The 22333-nt window shown below is 45.5% G+C and overlaps 2 protein-coding genes across 4 annotated transcripts in view; both read left to right on the forward strand.

The window, feature by feature from the left end:
• Positions 1 to 14089, forward strand: part of EXOC4 (exocyst complex component 4) — a 289610-nt gene extending 275521 nt beyond the window's left edge. The window contains 1 exon segment of the mRNA XM_070754459.1: positions 12871 to 14089. Coding sequence (XP_070610560.1) covers positions 12871 to 13108 — 238 coding nt within the window. The 3' untranslated portion in view covers positions 13109 to 14089.
• Positions 14090 to 21248: 7159 nt separating this feature from the next.
• Positions 21249 to 22333, forward strand: part of LRGUK (leucine rich repeats and guanylate kinase domain containing) — a 39081-nt gene continuing 37996 nt past the window's right edge. For all 3 annotated transcript variants that reach the window (XM_070754460.1, XM_070754461.1, XM_070754462.1), the window contains exon 1: positions 21249 to 21592. In XM_070754460.1, the coding sequence (XP_070610561.1) occupies positions 21293 to 21592 (300 nt within the window). In that variant the 5' untranslated portion in view covers positions 21249 to 21292. The remainder of the gene's footprint in view (positions 21593 to 22333) is intronic.

Genomic DNA, 22333 nt, shown 5'->3' on the forward strand with positions numbered 1-22333 from the left:
TAGGAATCGTTCAGCCGGACTGAGAAATCTGACGGCAGGAGAAGAAAATCTTTGGGACTTTATGGGGTTTAGCTCTTCCAGCTGGGACTGAATTATCATGAGACCCCATTTGGAAGACTCTGTTCAGTTCTGGAGACCTCACCTACAAAAAGATGTTGACAAAATTGAAGGGGTCCAAAGACGGGCTACAAGAATGGTGGAAGGTCTTAAGCATAAAACGTATCAGGAAAGACTCCATGAACTCCATCTGTAGAGTCTGGAGGACAGAAGGAAAAGGGGGGACATGATCAAAACATTTAAATATGTTCAAGGGTTGAATAAGGTTCAGGAGGGAAGTGTTTTTAATAGGAAAGTGAACCCAAGAACAAGGGGACACAATCTGAGGTTAGTTGGGGGAAAGATCAAAAGCAACGTGAGAAAATATTATTTTACTGAAAGAGTAGTAGATCCTTGGAACAAACTTCCAGCAGACGTGGTTGGTAAATCCACAGTCACTGAATTTAAACAGGCCTGGGATAAACATATATCCATCCTAAGATAAGATACAGGAAATAGTATAAGGGCAGACTAGATGGACCATGAGATCTTTTTCTGCCGTCAATCTTCTATGTTTCTATCTTTACAGCTCAGAAACCAGAAGCGAGAGAGTATATCTGTCCATGCGCAGATCTGCTGTTGTGTGCAACTACAACATCCATACCCACCTACACAGGTGTTCACAGCCCACAGCGTGGGTTAAATGCTATTATGTATTCCTAAAGTCCTTTTCATTAAACTAGACATGCCTGGTTGCAGGAACTGGATATGTCTAATTTCATGAAAAGAAGGACCAGGGGAGACATGATCGCAGTTTCCAGTATCTCAGGGGTTGCCCCAAAGAAGAGGGAGTGAAGCTATTCTCCAAAGCAACTGAAAGTAGAACAAGAAGCAATGGGTGGAAACTAAACAAGGAGAGAAGCAACTTAGAACTAAGGAGAAATTTCCTGACAGTGAGAACAATTAATCTGTGGAACAAGTGGCCTCCAGAAGTTGTGAATGCCCCAACACTGGAAGTTTTGAAGAAGATGTTGGAAAACCGTCTGTCTGAAGTAGTGTAGGGTTTCCTGCCTAAGCAGGGGGTTGGACTAGAAGACCTCCAAGGTCCCTTCCAACTCTGTTATAATTATGATTATTATTAAATAGAGAGAGGGGAGAAAAGCTGCTGACCTTAGGTGTCCATATTCTGGAAGTTCTACCTGGGCTTTTACTCACGTTCCTCATACCAACCTTATTTGAGGTAGGTTTGGACATTATTTGACTTACCGTATTTTCGGAGTATAAGATGCACCGGAGTATAAGACACACCTTAGTTTTGGGGGAGGAAAATAGGGAAAAGAATCTGTTTACCAGGCATTCATCTGGCTAGCGTCCTTAGTTTGATCAGCTTCAGCACATTATTTTATCCCCTGGTTAGGGCTTTAGAAAAACTTTATTCGGAGAGAGTAACAATGAAAGAGCTTGCAAGCCAGTAGTAGCTGGGAACATCATTAGCCCCTGGAAAGAAACATTCGGAGCAAGTACAGCATTGGAAAAGACCCTGCAGAGACTTGTAAGGGTCCGAAGACGGGCTGCAAAAATGGTGGAAGGTCTTAAGCCTAAAACCTATCAGGAAAGACTTAAATTAACTGAATTTAAACATGCCTGGGATAAACATAGATCCATCCTAAGATAAAAGACAGGAAATAGTACAAGGGCAGACTAGATGGACCATGAGGTCTTTTTCTGCCGTCAATCTTCTAGGTTTCTATGAACTCAATCTTTATAGTCTGGAGGACAGAAGGAAAAGGGGGGACATGATCGAAACATTTAAATACGTTAAAGGGTTAAATAAGTTTCAGGAGGGAAGTGTTTCTAATAGGAAAGTGAACACAAGAACAAGGGGACACAATCAGAGGTTAATTGGGGGAAAGATCAGAAGCAACATGAAGAAATATTATTTGACTGAAAGAGTAGTAGATGCTTGGAACAAACTTCCAGCAGACGTGGTTGGTAAATCCACAGTCACTGAATGTAAACATGCCTGGGATAAACATAGATCCATCCTAAGATAAAATACAGGAAATAATATAAGGGCAGACTAGATGGACCAGGAGGTCTTTTTCTGCCGTCAATCTTCCATGTTTCGATGACAGGGCTTGAAAAACATTCTTTGCAGAGAGAAACAATGAAAGAGCCTGCAAGGTAGGAGCTGGGAAGATTGTTAGCAGCTAGTTAGGGCTAAAAAAAAAGCTACATTCAGAGTATAAGATGCACCCAAATTATCAGCCTCTTTTAGGGAGGAAAAAGGTGTGTCTTATATTCCAAAACATACAGCTCCATCCCACAGGACTCATTTGGAGCTGGCATTAAACAAACTGTTGTAAGTTGAGGACTGCCTATAATGGCAAGCTCTGCACCTTGACCCTGCAGAAGAGGACCATCCCTTCAAAACCTCCTGTTGGAAAAAGCAACATTAAAAACCCCTCAGCCTGGAGCAGCCTTTTAATTCCTGTCTCTGAATTAGCATCTCTGCCAGATGGAGGCTGTCGGAGGAACCTTGCGAGTGGCATCTGTGGGCCGCCTGATGGGAACGCCCCAAAATTTCACACATCAGATGTGTGGTCCCGACGTTGGTGCACCCTCCCTTTCTCACTTTTCTCCTTTGCTCAGATGCTGCAAACCTGCAAAATAAGAATAAATCATTGCTACCAACAGAGAACGGAGAACTGGCATCTAGCATTGGCACAGGGCAGGAAAAATGGAGAGAAGAGTGGAGAAAGAAGAGAAGAGAGAAAGTGGAGGAAGGAGTGGAGAAAGAGAGGGGTGGAGCAGGAAGAAAGGAGAAAAAAGGAGGAGAAAGAAGAGAGGAGCAAGGAGAGAGAGGAGAGGGGCATTGAAGAGGGGAGAAAGAAGAAAGAAGAGACAGAAAAAAGAAAAGGGGAGAAAAGAGAGGAGAAAGAAGAAAGAAGAGAGAAGGAAAAAAAGAGGGAGAAAGACGAGAGGAGAAAGAAAGAAGAGAGGAGAAAGAAGAGAGAAGAGAGAGTGGAGGAAGGAGTGGAGAAAGAGAGGAGCGGAGCAGGAAGACAGAAGAAAAAAGGAGGAGAAAGAAGAGAGGAGCAAGGAGAGAGAGGAGAGGGGCATTGAAGAGGGGAGAAAGAAGAAAGAAGAGACAGGAAAAAGAAAAGGAGAAAAGAGGAGAAAAGAAAGAGAGGAGAAAGGAGAAAGAAGAAAGAAGAGAGAAGAAAAAAGAGAGGGAGAAAGAAAAGAGGAGAAAGAAGAAAAGAGAGGAGAAAGAAGAGAGAAGAGAGTGGAGGAAGGAGTGGAGAAAGAGAGGAGCGGAGCAGGAAGAAAGAAGAAAAAAGGGAGGAGAAAGAAGAGAGGAGCAAGGAGAGAGGAGAGGGGCATTGAAGAGGGGAGAAAGAAGAAAGAAGAGACAGGAAAAAGAAAAGGGGAGAAAAGAGGAGAAAAGAAAGAGAGGAGAAAGAAGAAAGAAGAGAGAAGAAAAAAGAGAGGGAGAAAGACGAGAGGAGAAAGAAAGAAAAGAGGAGAAAGAAGAAAAGAGAGGAGAAAGAAGAGAGAAGAGAGTGGAGGAAGGAGTGGAGAAAGAGAGGAGCGGAGCAGGAAGAAAGGAGAAAAAAAGGGAGGAGAAAGAAGAGAGGAGCAAGGAGAGAGAGGAGAGGGGCATTGAAGAGGGGAGAAAAGAGAAAGAAGAGACAGGAAAAAGAAAAGGGGAGAAAAGAGGAGAAAGAAGAAAGAAGAGATAGAAGAAGAAAGAGAGGGAGAAAGATGAGAGGAGAAAGAAGAAAGAAAAGAGAGGAGAAAGAAGAAAGAAGAGACAGGAAAAAGAAAAGGGGAGAAAAGAGAGGAGAAAGAAGAAAGAAAAGAGAGGAGAAAGAAGAAAGAAGAGACAGGAAAAAGAAAAGGGGAGAAAAGAGAGGAGAAAGAAGAAAGAAAAGAGAGGAGAAAGAAGAAAGAAGAGACAGAGGAAAAAGATACCTTAGTGCAGGGGTAGGCAAAGTGGGCTCTTCTATGACTTGAGGACTTCAACTCCCAGAATTCCTAAGGCAATCATGCTAGCTCAGTAATTCTGGGAGTTGAAGTCCACATGTCACAGAAGAGCCAACTTTGCCTACCCCTGCCTTAGTGTGATCCTTAATTTTTAAAATAGGAAATAATCAAATAGTATGTTTTTACCCATAAACGCTTTAATCATTTTAATCATTATCTGGAACTGAACTTTGATAGAAATTCAAGAAAATTGAGCTGCTTGCCTCATTCAAATAATGTGATTAAATCAACTGAAAAAGAGACTAAGCACCTATTTGAAAACTTATCTTTTATTTATTTATTTATTTATTTATTTATTATTTAGATTTGTATGCCGCCCCTCTCCGCAGACTTGGGGCGGCTCACAACAGAATAAAAACAATTTATAACAAATCCAAATATAATTTAAGATATTTTAAAAAAAACCCAGTTTGATTTAAAAAACCCCATTTACTAAACAAACATACATACAAACATACCATGCATAAATTGTACAAGCCCGGGGGAGATATCTCAGTTCCCCCATGCCTGACGACAAAGGTGGGTTTTAAGGAGCTTACGAAAGGCAAGGAGAGTAGGGGCAATTCTAATCTCTGGGGGGAGTTGGTTCCAGAGGGCCGGGGCAAGCCACTCCTACCTAGTCACATGACTATCAAGCCACGTCCACAAACAAGCCACGCCCACAGTGTGGCAGTAAAAAACAATTTGGCAGCCCATCACTGTCCCCACTCCCTCATTTCCCAACTTCCAGTGGGCCCAGTAGGCCCATTTTTCCCCCTTCCCAGGCTCCAGAGGCTACCCTGTAGTTTGGGGAGAGTGAAAACAGACTCCCCCACCATCAGTAGCCCTCCAGAGGCTGGAAATGGCCCATTTCAGGTGGGCCCCACAGGCTCGTTTTTGGCCCTCCACAGCCTCCAGAGGCCGAAAATGTCCTCCCAGAGCCTCCCTGTGAATTGAAAATCAACTGGCTGGCACACACATGCGCCGTGGAGCTGATCTACGGCAACAGATTAGATTTGATTAGATTTATTGGATGTATATGCCGCCCCTCTCCGTAGACTTGGGGCGGCTCACAACAATGGTAAATAACACATAGTAACAAGTCTAATATTTCGCAATCTAAATTACAGTTTTAAGTTAAAAAATCCAAAAGAACCCCAATATATAAAAACCAAGCACACAGCTTGTTTGCCAGCAGATATGGCTCCACGTGCCAAAGCTTTGCCATCACTGGGATAGACCGTTTGTGGCGCGGCAATGGCACGAGCTTAAATCTCATAACTTTGGAGTTTCGGCCAGATTTGCGGCTAAGCCAGCGTTTGTTGAATAAATCCCAGCTCGCAGTCCATTTAGCTGGTTTGCTCCCCGGTTTCTCGTGTCAACCATCGATCCCCTCCCTTCCTTCCAATCTGGTTTACGGGGAACAGGATTAGCTATCAGACGGAGCCTGAAGTCGGCTCCCGCAAGGACATGGCGAGTCTTTTTTTGGGATTCGAGCAGATCCCAAATTTGGCAGCCCTTCAGCTGTCAAATGCCATGCTTCCCGGCTGGCATAGCTTAGGACAGTGAAGAGGCAAACCATTTATTTTTCGCTGGGTGCCGAAAGCATGGCCCTATCGCCAGGGACTCCACAATTCTCCTCCTCCTCTCCACAAACCCCACTCCCTCTAACACTGATGATGCTACCTCACTGGGTGATGAAACGTCTGCAAAAAAGCCACCAAACCCACAGAGCGCAAAGAACACTATAGAAACATAGAAGTCTGACGACAGAAAAAGACCTCATGATCCATCTAGTCTGCCCTTATACTATTTTTTGTATTTTATCTTAGGATGGATCTATGTTTATCCCAGGCATGTTTCAATTCAGTTACTGTGGATTTACCAACCATGTCTGCTGGAAGTTTGTTCCAAGCATCTACTACTCTTTCAGTCAAATAATATTTTCCCACGTTGCTTCTGATCTTTCCCCCAACTAACCTCAGATTGTGGCCCTTTGTTCTTGGGTTCACTTTCCTATTGAAAACACTTCCCTCCCGAACCTTATTTAATCCTTTGACATATTGAAATGTTTCGATCATGTCCCCCCTTTCCCTTCTGTCCTCCAGACTATACAGATGGAGTTCATGAAGTCTTTCCTGATCTACAGTTCCACAAATATTCTTAGTCTTCAGAGAAGGGCAGCATACAAATCTAATAAATAATAATTAGTAATAATAATAATTCTATTCCGTCGGTCATAAAGAGAATCTTGCACGCAGCTGCCCTCTGCAAGTTGACCGTACTTAAAACAGATTACAGCAGACGTTGGTGATTTCTTTCGGCGGTTGTTCCGCCCTCAGGCCCTCGGGTGCAACTCCAGAACGATTCCCATCCTTTGCAGAGGCCGAGGCCCCTCGTTCCCAATGGGAGAAGCTAAAATTGCGTTATGTTTTTCTGCTGACTGGCGGGCAAAAGTGCTGACTTCTCTCTTTTCCGCAGACCAATGTTAACATCTCTCTCCCTCCCCTCTTTTTCTTTTTTTTGCAAAGGGGCAAAAATCACTTAATATCCTTTATAAATCCGGCTTCCGACAATTCTGCCTTTCTCTGCCGTTAAAAAAAAGAAGAAGCAAATTCTTGGGGGGGGGGGATTCCGAGCCTTAATAAAGGGTGTTTAAATAGGGTGGATTAGCAGTTTCCGTGATAGATGAACAAGATCGGCCCCCTCCCCCTGCGGTGATTTGCACATTGCGAAATCAATTTAAACACAAGGCCCCAAATTGAATTTAGGGGGTTTTTTTGTGTGTGTGCGGGGAAATTGCACTTATCGGTGTGAACCATTAAATTTGCTGTTTAATATGTACTTTCCAGCTCAGTTGGTTCGGATCTCATTGCCCTTTTATCTGTATAAATTTAATTAGGCCCGATATCATCGGTATATTATAGAACTAATTAAAGATTTAGATAAGTGTGGAAGGGGCTTCCGTTAATGCCCTATAATAATGTTCCACTCCGGGGGGGGGGGAGTGGGATAGAAAAGAGAGAAAAGAATGGGGCCTGGAGGTTTTCTTGCTGGAATTACGGGCGGGGCCGTACGGGACCCCCATTTTAAAAGCCATGTCGCGGGAGGACTCGTCTCACCCGCCTTTCCTATAATTAACCCGCACATTAGCATCATTAGCGGGCGCTTTTAATAGGCAAAATCGTAGGAAAAGTTTCTTTTCTTAAAACAGGCGGAGTAGGATGATTAGTGTCTCAGGATCAGTAGTGGGTTCCTACCGGTACGAATGAGCACTCTGCACCAGGAGTAAAAGTGGAGCTGCGCACATAGCTTCAGGTCTCTGGCGTGCATGTGTGTGTGTTCCAGCGAGAGTTTGCTTCTGAGCATGCGCAGGAATCTTTATACAGTGGTACCTCTACCTACGAACGCCTCTACTTACAAACTTTTCTAGATAAGAACCGAGTGTTCAAAAAAAAATTGCCTCTTCTCAAGAACCATTTTCTACTTACAAGCCCGAGCCTCCGAAACTGTAACTGGAAAAGGCAGGGAGAAGCCTTCGTGGGGCCTCTCTAAGAATCTCCTGGGAGAAAATAGGGCCAGAAAAGGCAGGGAGAAGCCTCCGTAGGGCCTCTCTAAGAATCTCCTGGGAGGAAATAGGGCCGGAAAAGGCAGGGAGAAGCCTCCGTGGGGCCTCTCTAGGAATCTCTTGGGAGGAAACTGGGCCAGAAAAGGTGGGGGAAGCCTCTGTGGGGCCTCTCTAGGAATCTCCTTGGAGGAAACAGGGCCGGAGAAGGCGGTGGAAGCCTCCGTGGGGCCTCTCTAGGAATCTCCTGGGAGGAAATCGGGCCGGAGAAGGCGGGGGAAGCCTCCGTGGGGCCTCTCTAGGAATCTCCTGGGAGGAAACAGGGCCGGAAAAGGCAGGGAGAAGCCTCCGTGGGGCCTCTCTAGGAATCTCCTGGGAGGAAACAGGGCCGGAAAAGGCAGGGAGAAGCCTCCGTGGGGCCTCTCTAGGAATCTCTTGGGAGGAAACTGGGCCAGAAAAGGTGGGGGAAGCCTCTGTGGGGCCTCTCTAGGAATCTCCTTGGAGGAAACAGGGCCGGAGAAGGCGGTGGAAGCCTCCGTGGGGCCTCTCTAGGAATCTCCTGGGAGGAAACAGGGCCTCCACCCTCCATGTGGTTTCCCCAATCACACACATTACTTGCTTTTATTGATTCCTATGGGAAAAATTGCTTCTTATTACAAACTTTTCTACTTAAGAACCTGATCACGGAACGAATTAAGTTCATAAGTAGAGGTGCCACTGTATTCCGCTCCCTTCTTCTCCGTGGGGAGAAACGATCAAGCGGGGCCTCCCAGAAACCACCCCCACTCCCCCCCCCCGAGATATTATAAAAATAATAATAACCTCATTTGGTGAGGCGGTGGCAATGAAACAATTCCCCCTCGAGTGCCATCAGGACGTGTCTCCATTTAAATGCTAATTTTCACCTCTAACCCAGGACCTCTCTAAACAAAAACAGAGCCACCGGAGGTGATTTTCTCGACTTAATCTTGATCAGCCTTCCATCTCTCGAGGGAGGGCCGGTGGGAAACGGATCTGATAATTCACAGAGTCCCCTAATCTCCAAACCTTACAAGGATTCATCCCTGTAAGTAATTCACCCCCTACGGCTTCGGTTCTCTCCTCTTCTGTATTTATTGCTTCCGTTTTCTGCATCCTCCTTCTGTCCATCTCCTCTCTCTTTGCACTCACCTGCGCAAATCTGGACTTTTGATTCCACCCCTCTCCCCTTTTCTAAGCAGAAGAAACATCGGTTTTCAAATAAATATACAGTAATACCTCGTCTTACGAACTTAATTGGTTCTGGAAGTAGGTTCGTAAGGCGAAAAGTTCCTAAGGCGAAATATTGTTTCCCATAGGAAACAATGTAAAAGCGATTAATGCGTGCAAAAAGAAAAATAAATCGCAAAATGGCGCTCCGCTGGGCGCCGCCGCCCGGCTGTCACTTTTTAAAACAGCCGGGGGGCTTCTCGGCGTTCACCCAAACCCGAACTGTTTCGTAAGCCGAAAAAAGTTTGTAAGAAGAGGCAAAAAATTTCCGAACCCCGGGTTCGTATCACGAGGGTGTTCTGTCTGGGTCACTCCGGAAGCCAAGACCAACCCAAAAAGAGAAGCCAGACACACCGTAAAAGGCAAAGGCAGTTTATAAAATTCAAGGAAAACACAGGTAACAGAAAATGTCCTTACAAACAGGAAAACGCTGGAACTTCAAAGATATACAGTATTCTTACTGCCAAGACGAAGCTGTAGATAGCAAACTTACGCCTCCCACGAGTCTTCCAGACTGCTAGGCCACAAGCCAAGATCAGAGACGCTGAGAATCAAAGCAGGTCACCGCAACTCCAATTGATAACACTCCACATGGCTTCAAGGGCTTGCCTGCCTTTTAAACCCTGCTGATGAGGACCACACCCAAACCCAGCTGTTTCTAATTCAATGGTGATAATATTTCTTTAACTGCTCCTTTCCTTGCTCTGAACGTCTCTGTCTCATGTCAATGACAGCTTGTGCGTCATCACCTAATGACTCCAAGCTACTGGCTGGGGAGAGCCCCCCCCCCCCCCTGGGGCTCTCATGCTGTTCTCCTTCATCCCATTCCTGACTCTCCTCTCCCCCGTCCGACTGCTCAGCCCCCTCCTCTGCGCTGTCATCCTCCTCCGGGCATGGAGCCAGCAGAGACGCAGCCGGTCCCTGAGCAGCCTCAGGCTGAACCACAACAGAGGGGTTCGTATCACGAGGTACCACTGTAATTTGAAAAGTAAACCACTCTTTTCACTAGAATTGCAGGGCGTCTGTCAGCCAACCAGCCAGGAAATGATCCCACCACTTTTAAAAGGGGAAAGAAAGATCTGGAAGTGATGAGCGACGTTATTTTTGGCGTACATTCCATCAATGATTATTCCATTAAAATCTGCTGCTAAAAGCATACGTTTTTCTCTACCCTGATCTTCCAAGATCTTCTCACGCCCCTATATATACAGTGGTACCTCTACTTAAGAAATTAATTTGTTTCACAGCCAGGTCCTTAAGTAGAAAAGTTTGTAAGTAGAAGCAATTTTTCCCATGGGAATCACCGTAAAAGCAAATAATGCCTGCAAACTCATTAGAAGAGAAATAAAAGCTCGGAATTTGAGTGGGAGGAGGAGGAGGAAGAAGAGGAGGAGGACAGTCGCTGCCCACAGCGAAGGGAGCGTTTCTTTTCTCTGGGCGCCTGGCAGAGGTTTAAAGTCTACAGTTAAACAATAAGTAAATTTTGTGTTATATCATTATGTAGTGCTACCACCATTTCTCATCCCCACCATCTGGCTTCCAAAATTTAAATCAAATTCCCATGTTTCAAGTTTTCCCAAAATCAACCAATTACTAATCCATACGTATCTCTTAGTTTTCTATCCAATCATAAAACTTTCCCAAAATTTTATAATAATCCGAGTCTTGTTTATCTTTAAGTTTCAATGTCAATCTACTCATCTCTACCTGGACAGGGAGTCATTGCTCACAGTCACTCATGGCCTCATCACCTCGAGGTTCGATTAGTGCAATGCTCTCTACATGGGGCTACCTTTGAAAAGTGTTCGGAAACTTCAGATCGTGCAGAATGCGGCCGCGAGAGCCATCGTGGGGCTACCTAGATTCGCCCACGTTTCGGCACTGGCTGCTGATCGGTTTCCGGTCACAATTCAAAGTCTTGGTAATGACCTTTAAAGCCCTACATGGCATTGGACCAGAATACATCCAGAACCGCCTTCTGCCGCATGAATCCCAGCGGCTGATAAGGTCCCACAGAGTTGGCTTTCTCCGGGTCCGGTCGACCAAACAATGTCGTTTGGTGGGCCCCTTCTCTGTGGCGGCCCCAGCCCTCTGGAATCAACTCCCCCCAGAGATTAGAACGGCCCCCACCCTCCTTGTCTTTCGCAAATTACTCAAGACCCACCTTTATCGCCAGGCATGGGGGAACTAAGACATCCTCCCCCAGGCTTTTATATTTTATGTTTGGTATGTATGTGTTGTATGGTTTTAAATTGTTGGGGTTTTGTTTCACTGTTATACTGTTTCTGTTACTGTTGTGAACTGCCCCGAGTCTTCAGAGAGGGGCGGCATACAAATCTAATAAATAATAATAATAATAATAATAATAATAATAATAATCTCTGCACAATCCATAATTTTTTTTCAAAACTTCCCTTTCCGTAAGTGAGAAATCTGTTAAGTAAATATGACCCCACTTTATGACTTTACTTGCCACACGTATTATTAAGTGAATCCCTGCGGACATTAAATGAGTAAGACCGTTGTTAAGTGAATCTGGCTTCTCCGTTGACTTTGCTGATCAGGTCACCAAAGGGGAATCATGTGACCCCGAATTACGACTGCAAACCGTCATAAATATGAACCAGTTGTCGTCAATATCCGAATGCAAATTGCACGACTGTAACGGTTGTAAGTATGGAAAAAGGGTCAGAACTAAGTCCCCTTTTTTCCAACTTCAAACGGTCCCGAAAGGAACCGTTGCAAGCCGAGGACTTACCCATATTGCCCTTGCCAATTTCACCAAAGTGCAAACAGCAGGGAATGGAGCCCAGCTGGGTAAGAATTATCTTTCCTGCCAAAATGTATCGGCTGCTCTCCTTCCCAAAAAAACGAGACAGAATATTTTTCTACCGCCGTCAGCAAAAAAATCTGTGAAAGACAGTGGAGGCTCCACGGAGGTTTTGACTAACTCGTCCATATTTCATTATTTGATAACATCAGGAGCACCGTCGGCATTGAATTGCTTTGGCGAAAGAAAACAGGAAGCACTCCTGATCAATATTGATTCATCCATTTCCCCGACAAGGGAGGCAGACACACCGAGTCCCGGCGCTTAATCGAACAAATCATTTCCCAAAACATTGGCCGGCTGGCCAAAGGCATAGGAACAGGCAGCTCAAAATGAACGCCGTTTCCTTCCTTGAAGAATGGTGGTTTATTTTAATTAGACACCATCTGGTCTTCCCAGGACTGACGGATACTGTAAGTCCTGAAGGAAGACCCAACCCATCCCATCCCGACAGTGTGAAGCAGCTGCAAAAAAGGTAAACACAATCCTAGGATGCATCAAGAGGAACATAAAATCTTCCTATATTATCCCAGCGACCGGTTAGGTCCCACAGAGTGGGCCTTCTCCGGGTCCCGTCAACAAAACAATGTCATTTGGCGGGGCCCAGGGGAAGAGCCTTCTCTGTGGTGGCCCCGACCCTCTGGAATCAACTCCCTCCGGAGATTAGAACTGCCCCTACCCTCCTCGCCTTTCGCAAGCTCCTAAAAACCCACCTCTACCGTCAGGCATGGGGGAACTGAGATATTCTTTCCCCCTAAGCCTTTACAATTTATGCATGGTATGTTTGTGTGTATGTATGTTTGGTTTTAGAATTAAGGGGTTTTTTAGCTGTTTTGTATTGGATTTACATGCTGTTTTTTATTCTGTTGTTAGCCGCCCCGAGTCTCCGGAGAGGGGCGGCATACAAATCCAATTAATAATAATAATAATAATAATAATAATAATAATAATAATAATAATAATAATGTTTTACTTTTGGTGGAGAAAAATAAAAACCTTATACCGGAAGAAAAAAAACCCACCAAAATATCATGAGTGTGCATGTCCCCTCGTGGGATTTTGCTCCCAGCTCCTTCACTCTCAAACCAGAACAGGGAAGTAAAAGACCGTAGCAAAATTTAGCAAATGCAATAACGACGCAAACCCTGTCTTTGCCTCGCAGGCAGTATTACGAGATGCTCTACAACATGGCGGACGAACTGCTGAACCTGGTGGTGGACCAAGGCGTCAAGTACACGGAGCTGGAGTACATCCATGCCTTGAGCTTACTCCACCGCAGCCAGACCGGCGTGGGAGACCAGACCACTCAGAACATGAGGCTGCAGCGCCTGAAAGAGATCATCTGCGAGCAGGCTGCCATCAAACAAGCCACCAAGGACAAGAAGATCACCACCGTGTAGCTCATGTCTGCTACATATTCCTTCACAGCCTACGGAAGCAACACAGGGGAAGGGTCTCTATAGGGGGTAACATCGGGGGGTCTTCCGGCCTTTTCCGGTTCGCTGGGGTGGTGGGTGGGAATAGGGCAAGTTAGAGAGGTCCTCCGCGGCTTGTTGGGATCCTAAACTCCGTGACATATCAGCGGGGATTGGTTGCAATTTACAGGGAGTTGCTTCTCTTGAACTGTCATGGGCGGAGAAGGGTGAGGAAGAGGAAGGGGAGGTGTTGTGCCATTGGTCCAGGAAGATATGAATTGGGGAAAAAGTTGTGGAAGCGTTTCATCACAAAGGTTCGGCTCTCAAACAGGGGAGAGGGATCCTACAACAGAGGTCTCCAACCTTGGCAACTTTAAGCCCGGGGGAAGTCAACTCCTAGAATTCTGGGAGTTGAAGTCCTCCAGGATTTAAAGTTGCCAAGGTTGGGAACCCCTGCCCTACAATACCATCTTCTGGCTGGCCTATCGTTGTTCTTAAGACTAGAGTGATGTTAAAGGTATTAAGCATTGGGTTGTGTTAATAACAGGTGTTCTTTCCAGAATTTCATTCACTTTTCAATATTTATCATAATTACCTTCACGCTGGACTGTGCTCCATTTAATCACTCAATGGTGTTGAGAATCCAGAACGTGATACCATGGTCTTTCGAGACTGAAGGATGCCAATGGTGTTGAGAATATACATACATACGTACGTACGTACGTACGTACGTGTGTGTGTGTGTGTTTTTGTAGATTTGCATATATATATACTGTAATATGTTTTCGTAGATTTTCATGGGTACAGGTATGACGGTCTTGGTATATTCGGGTTTCTTCCCATGTAGGATTTAGAAATTTCTGGCGACGTTTCGACGAGGCCCCACTCGTCATCTTCAGGCTGGTGCTTCTGTCCTTGTTCTAGGGCGAACACAGCGAGACCTGAGCTGCCTTCCTTCTATAAATACTGGTGGCTGGGTGTGGTTTGATGGCTCAGCAATTGCCTGCTGTGTAGAAACTTCCTGGTGAGTCAGTGGGGTAACACCTGGGGTCGTTGATCAGCATACCTCAGTTACACCAACGACACCAGGTGTTACCCCACTGACTCACCAGGAAGTTTCTACACAGCAGGCAATTGCTGAGCCATCAAACCACACCCAGCCACCAGTATTTATAGAAGGAAGGCAGCTCAGGGCTCGCTGTGTTCGTCCTAGAATGACGAGTGGGACCTCGTCGAAATGTCGTCAGAAATTTCTAAATCCTACACGGGAAGAAACCCGAATATACCAAGACCGTCATATATATATATAAAGACACTCAAAATATTACATGGGATAAAACATATATATAGTTTGGGTTTTATCCCATGTAATATTTTGAGTGTCTTTGCAATGTTTCGGCAAAATCCCATTTGCCATCTTCAGGCTGAAGTTATTGGCTTCATGCATAAAGCCAATAACTACAGCTGAAGGTGGCGAATGTGATTTCGCCAAAACATCGCAAAGACACTCAAAATATTACACAGGGAAAAACCCGAACTCACAACAATCTACATACATAGACCCGTGAAAATCTACGAAAACAAATATATACTGCTCAAAACAATAATGGGAACAGTCAAATAACACCTCCTAAATCTCAATGACTGAAATATTCTCATTGAATACTTTGTTCTGTACAAAGTTGAATGTGTACAACAGCATGTGGAATTGATTGTCAATCAGTGTTGCTTCCTAAGTGGACAGTTTGATTTCACAGCAGTTTGATTGATTTGGAGTTATGCTGTATAGTTTCAGTGTTCCCTTTATTTAGTATATATGTATATATATATTCCTCCTAGAGTTTGGATCCTTATGGCTAGCTTCAGCTGGTTGTTAGAACTGAACAGCATTAGTTTACGCTAGTTTACACCAATTTCAAGAGGCTGGGTTGGGATGCACCGGGCCCAATTTCACACTGGCTCGGTCTCAGGACCCCGCCTTGCTAGGAGGGGCCAGCCAAAGTTGAGATGTTTGCATGGCAGATGCCGAATCTATCCAAAACCACAATGTGATCAATGATATTTGAAGAAACCTAGATAAGATGGTGGGGAGAAATTCCCAGGCTTTCGCCTTTTGCAGGATCCCATCGCGGCTAGCTCAGATCCGATCACGCTCGCTGCTGCTTACTGGGGTAAAGAAATAATAGTGGGATCAACCAAGACCCCGATTTTGAAAATCCATTGGGGTTTTTTTTTTGTTTTATTATGTTTTCGAGGATGTGAAGGGAGCAACAGTTTTGATTATAGTCCACATGTTCTTGTCTGTCTAAAGGCCTCCCTCCCTTGGGAGTACAATACAAAAAATCGCTTTCTCTGATCCGATCTGGTCCTGGGTCTTCCTTCTCCAGCTTATCTTGCTCTCGCTCTTGGTTCAACTGGAAAATTAAAAGATAATTTCAAAACGCCTCGTGGTTTTGCATTGTTGGCTCCTTTTGATGCACCTATAACGATCTCTTTGGATGGTTATAGATAATCCTCCACTTACGGCCGCAATTGATCCAAAGGACATTGGTTAAGTGAGTTTTGCCCCATTTTGTGACTTCTTGCCGCCGTTGTTAAGTGAACCATTTCCTTTTCATCACCCAAGTAGGTAACGTCATCAGTGCTAGAAAGGAGTGGGGTTTGCAGAGTGGAGGGGTGAAGGCATGCAGCCCTCCTTCAGTGGGTCGACCTCTGGGAAGGCACAGGGTGCCGTGATTGCCACATCAGAATGAAGCAACAGAGAGAAAATTTTCTCGATGAGACGACCTCTGTTAAATCAGGATCGCTCCTTTTATTGTGTTTCACTTTTCCTGACATGTGGTACAGAATAACCAATTCGCGAACGCCACATACATTAAGCCATCCTCCAACTACCATTCAGTCATGCACCATATAAGGCTTCCCTTGTGGCTTCCCTATAGGTAATTAACGGAAGCTCCATTCTTTGCCTTTTCCTGGATTGTGTGTTTACTGGTGATTGGCAAAGAAATGAGAGAAAGGCATATATTTCCCTATATGGAAGTTAGCTATAGGTTTTCTTCATGTTGTATTTCCACATGGTCATGGATCCTGCAACTTGCTTATTCAGCCTGGATTTTGCTGCTTTTTATAGAGGAAGAATAAGGTTTTATTCAGCACCCAATTAGGCTAGAATATCACTCTTCAGCAATATTCCATTCCAAATTTCAGTGCTTAAAAACCTATGATTACAACAGAGGGGGAGGAGGACTGTGGGACCCTCGGGGCTCTCTGAGCTCCGTTGTTTCCTTGCAAACCAATTTCATGACTCAACTAATATTTATTTATTTATTTATTTATTTATTTATTTACTTACTTACTTACTTACTTACTTACTTACTTACTTACTTACTTACTTACTTATTGGATTTGTATGCCGCCCTTCTCCGTGGACTCGGGGCGGCTAACAACAGTGACAAAAACAGAATGTAAAAATCCAATACTACTAAAACAGCTAAAAACCCTTGTTATAAAACCAATCATACATACAAACATACCATGCATAAATTGTACAAGCCTAGGGGGAAAAGAATATCTTACTTCCCCCATGCCTGACGGCAGAGGTGGGTTTTGAAGAGCTTACGAAAGGCAAGGAGGGTGGGGGCAATTCTGATCTCTGGGGGGAGTTGGTTCCAGAGGACCGGGGCCGCCACAGAGAAGGCTCTTCCCCTGGGCCCCGCCAACCGACATTGTTTAGTTGACGGGACCCGGAGAAGACCCACTCTGTGGGACCTAACTGGTCGCTGGGATTCGTGCGGCAGAAGGCGGTCCCGGAGATAATCTGGTCTGGTGCCATGAGGGGCTTTATAGGTCATAACCAACACTTTGAATTGTGACCGGAAACTGATCGGCAACCAATGCAGAGTGTTGGTGTAACATGGGCATATTTAGGGAAGCCCATGATTGCTCTTGCAGCTGCATTCTGCACGATCTATATATACACCACCTCTTCTAGCTTTGTGATGATGTTACTGTACCTAGCTGGAAAATGAAACATCTGCAAGAAAAAAACTATCAAGCTCAAGAGACCGCCGAGACCACCTCCTTTATCTGCACCCTGATAAAATCCGCTCCGTCTACAGCACGTTACCCACAAAGCAACCCAAAGGGTAAAGCGTGATGGAGGCAACCCGAGGGTCGTGGCTTTTATTCTGCCACAGCCGAGCAGATGGAAGAAATATTTTTTCCCCCACTGCTCCTAAAGTTTTTCATAACCTCTTCTCTTGGCCTGAACCTTTGCAAATCCCAGCGGACGGAGCGGTGTGTCTTCCAGATGGTGGCAAATAAACTCCGGGGCACTTCGGGGTGAAAGAACTCATTAACCTAAGCTTGGGAGGCTGCCAGCTCTCTCCAAAATCCAAGGAAGCTCCTTGGGAGACCCAACTTCTTTCTCTCTCTCACTTTCTCCCTTTATAAATGTCCAACCAAGACAGCAGCTCGAGTCTTTCACGGATGTTTTGGCAGCCTAACTGTTAATTTGATTAGAGGTGGCTTTTTTCTGGGTAGAGAAGCCAGCGTGTCCAGATGGAAACCGCAGCAGGATATTTTTAAAATGGACCATTTAAGAAAGACCCTTCCTTGGCGTTAACGTTCTGCAGCCAAGCCAGGGCCAGGAGTTGAATAGCCAGTTGGGGGTGGGCAAATGAAACCAAATAAACTGGATTTTAGAAAAAGGTCGCAGCAGAAGCTCTGCAGCTCTGGGGCAGCAAATACCTCCCCAAATGTTCTGTCTGGGTCACTCCGGAAGCCAAGACCAACCCAAAAAGAGAAGCCAGACACACCGGTAAAAGGCAAAGGCAGTTTATAAAATTCAAGAAAAACACAGGTAACAGAAAATGTCCTTACAAACAGGAAAACGCTGTATCTTAACATATATCCATGAAGGCAAAAGTCCATGCAGCAATACAGGATTCTTGCTGCCAAGACGAGGCTGTAGATAGCAGACCTATACCTCCCACGGGTCTTCCAAACTGCTGGGCCACAAGCCAGGAACAGAGACACAGAGAACAAAGCAGGACATCGTAACTCCCAATTGATAACACTCCACATGGCTTCAAGGGCTTGCCTGCCTTTTAAACCCTGCTAAGGAGGACCACACTCAAGCCCAGCTGTTCCTAATTCAGTGCTGATAATATTTCTTTAATTGCTCCTTTGATCTGACAGGCTCTGACGCATGTCAATGATGGCTTGTGCTTCATCACCTAATGACTCCAAGCTACTGGCTGGGGAGAGGCCCCCCCCACCGGGGCTCTCATGCTGTTCTCCTTCGTCCCATTCCTGACTTTCCTCTCCCCCGTCCGACTGTTCAGCCCCCTCCTCTTCGCTGTCATCCTCCTCCGGGCATGGAGCCAGCAGAGACACAGCCGGTCCCTGAGCAGCTTCAGGCTGAACCACAACACCAAATATCCTGATTATTTTTTTTAAGAATCATTGTTAGAAAGAAAGTTGCTTGTTTAGTATGTCGTGTTATTTTTAACATCCGGTTAGTTACCCCAAAGCAGCATCGGGCATACTTAAAATCTGTTCCTTCCAGAAATTGAACCAATTGCTTAAACTTTCCTAATATGCAAGCCATTACCTATTTGGGTCACGAAACATGTTAAGGAAAGCAACGAAGAGAGCAGCAAAGCCTCCAAAATTCAACCCTGAGCTATCAGTATTTTGAAATACGGTACTTTCGTACCAGTGCTATACCGGTAAATCTTCAACTTGCAACCCACAATTGAGCCCCAACTTTCTGTTGCTAAGTGAGACAATTGTTAAGTGAGTTTTGTCCTATTTTACGACCATTCGGATAACTTTATTGTCACTTCGAACGTACACCATTGTGTTAAAATGTGTTAAAATGAAATTCCGTTGCCTACAGCTCTCAAAGGGTCACCTCCAATATACACTACATAAACATGAAATGACATAAACATGACATAGAATAGAATGGAATAGAAAATAGAATGTAGAATAGAATAGAATTGAATAGAAAATGGAATAGAATTCTTTATTGGCCAAGTGTCATTGGACACACAAGGAATGTGTCTTTGGTGCAGATGCTCTCAGTGTTCATAAAAGAAAATATACATTTGCCAAGAATCATGAGATATAACACTTACTGATTGTCATAGGGTACAAATAAGCAATCCGGAAACAATATTAATAAAAATCTTAAGGATACAAGCAACAAGTTACAGTCATAAGTGGGAGGAGATGGGTGTTGGGAATGATGAGAAAAAATTAGTAGTAATAATAGTGCAGACTTAGTAAATAGTTTGACAGTATTGAGGGAATTCTTTGTTTAATCATGCGCAGTGGTTAGAGTGCAGTACTGCAAGCTATTTCTGCTGATCACCGGCTGCCAGCTAGTTTGGCAGATCGAATCTCAGGAGGCTCAAGGTTGACTCAGCCTTCCGTCCTTCCGAGGTCGGTAAAATGAGGACCCAGATTGCTTGCTCTCTAAACCGCATAGAGAGGTATATAAATCTAAATGCTAATGCTATAATTAAGTAAATCACTGCAGTTGTTAAATTGGTGATGGGATTGTTAAGTGAATTTGGTTTCCCATTTTGACTTTGCTTAACAGGAGGTCATAAAAGTGAATCATAGGACCCTGACATAGGACCGCAACCGTCATAAATCCATGCCAGGGTGTCAGCCCCTTGCTTGCTTTGGCTCCAGCAATGTCCTCAGGTGAGGAAGAAACTCAAGAGGGGCCTTCCTTGATGCTCGATGGTGTAAGAAGCTATGGATACTCCTCAACTTACAGCCGTAAATGAAGCCCAAATTTCCGTCGCTAAGCAAGACAATTGTTAAGTGGCTTTGGTTGCAAAAGGTGATCACATAACCCTGGGATACCAGCAATGGTGATAAATATGAGTTGCCAAGGATCCAAATTTTGACCATGTGACCATAGGGGTGCTGCAACGGGTCGCTAAGTGTGAAAAGGGGTCATAAGTCACTAGTTTTTAATTGCCTACCACGGAAACAAACATACCTGAATCACAGCCTGAGTTCAAAAAGGCTTCAAGAGTTGTTCACCTAATCTACATAACTTCTGCTCCGGTAATCTCACACTACAAAACTTTTGCCAGACCAATCTTTGAATACAGTTCATCTGTCTGGAACCCACACCGCATTTTGGACATAAATACATTAGAAAGCATCCAGAGATACTTTACGAGAAGAGCCCTCCATTCTTCTACTCGCAACAGAATACCTTACACAAGCAGAATTGAAATCCTAGGCTTAGAAAGCTTAGAACTACGTCGCCTTAAACATGACCTAAGCATAGCCCATAAAATCATCTCATATAATGTCCTTCCTGTCAACGACTACTTCAGCTTCAACCACAACAACAAATGAGCACACAATAGATACAAACTCAAAGTAAACCTCTCCAAACTCGACCGCAGGAAATACGACTTTAGTAACCGAATAGTTGATGCATGGAACTCACTATCAGGCTCTGTAGTATCATCACCCAACCCCCAAAACCTTTCCCTTAGACTGTCCACTGTTGACCTCACCCGATTCGAAAGGTCAGTAAGGGGCGTGTATAAGTGCACCAGCGTGCTTTCCATCCCCTGTCCTAATGTTTTCTTTTTTTACTAATATCATGTATACAGTATAAATATAATTATATCTTTGTATATTACCAATACCTACTTGGCAAAACAAATAAATAAAATAAATTTCTCAGACAGAGTGGCTCTTTCCTGGCATGTCCTACTTCCCAGAGGTCACCTGGTGCTTGAAATAGGTGGCAAATAAATATAAGAAGTCGAATAAATAAATGTAGCAAATTAATCTAATACAGGGGTAGGCAAAGTGGGCTCTTCTATGACTTGTGGACTTCAACTCCCAGAATTCCTGAGCCAATCATGCAGCCTCAGGAATTCTGGGAGTTGAAGTCCACATGTCCTGGAAGAGTCAACTTAGCCGACACATAAACCAGGCCCAAAAATTGAAACCTCCCCGAACTGCATTTCCCAACACACCTCGCGCGGCGGACGTGACGCCGTCCCCCACGCGCGGCGGCGATGACGCGACGCCGGCAGCGCCCGCCCCCTTTCCCCTTTTGGCGTCGCCAGGCAACAGCCCGCCAACAAGATGGCGGCGCTCCGCCCCTGAGAGGCGAAGATGGCGCGGCGTTTAAAGGACCCCGGTCCCCCCACAAATGACGCGGGGATGCCGCGGCCTCCGCAACCCTGGTCGCCCTCCTCGCTGTCGTCGCCAAGCAGCCTGTCGTGTCGGGACGCCAGCCCGGGCAACCTGGAGGACCGCATGGCGCTGACGCGGTCCTGGGTGACGGCACCTTCCGTCACCTTCTCGCTCCTCCGGGCCAGCCTGGACCCGCGGGACGAGGACAGCGAGGAGGAGGAGGAAGAAGAGGAGGAGTCCTCCACCGAGTCGGACCTCGAGCCGGAGCTCATGGAGGAGGTGCGGAGGCTCTGCGGGTGGGGTGGGGGGCGCTATTCGGGGATTTACGGGAGGGGCTGCTGTGGGAGGGGGGAGTTTTGGCTGCGCGAAGTCATTACGGTAATGAGGGGGTTTCTTATTGGGGCTTTTTTTCAAGGGCGCCTCTATAAGGAGAATTACGGTAATTGGGGAGGGGGTCTTCTGAAGAGACACCAGGGCTTTTCTAAGGGCGCCTGTACACGGAGAATTAGGGGAGTTAGGGGCTCCTTAGTAGATTGACGGGAGGGGCTTTTGCAAGGGCGCCCCTATACGGAGAATTACGGGAATTGGGGAAAGGGGTCTTCTGAAGAGACTGGGGGAGTTTTTGGAAAGGCGCCTCTGGACAGAGCATTACGGGAATTGGGGAGGGGGCTCTGACTAGGAGATTGACGGGAGGGACTTTTTGGAAGGGCGCCCCTATACGGAGAATTACGGGAATCGGGGAGGTGGTTTTCTGAAGAGACTGGGGGGCTTTTGGAAAGGCGCCTCTAGATGGAGCATTACGGGATTCAATAAGGGGGTTCTAATTGGGAGATTGACGGGAGGGGCTTTTGGGGAGGGAGCCCCTATGCAGAGAATTACAGGAATTGAGGAGGGGGTCCTGAGTAGGAGATTTAGGACAGGGAGGTGCTTTTGCAAGGGCGCCCCTATACGGAAAATTACGGGAATTGGAGAGGGGGCTTTGATTGGGAGATTTATGGGAGAGGCTTTTTGGAAGGGGGC

The sequence above is a fragment of the Erythrolamprus reginae genome, chromosome 6 (genome assembly GCF_031021105.1).
Source record: "Erythrolamprus reginae isolate rEryReg1 chromosome 6, rEryReg1.hap1, whole genome shotgun sequence".
NCBI lineage: Eukaryota > Metazoa > Chordata > Lepidosauria > Squamata > Dipsadidae > Erythrolamprus > Erythrolamprus reginae.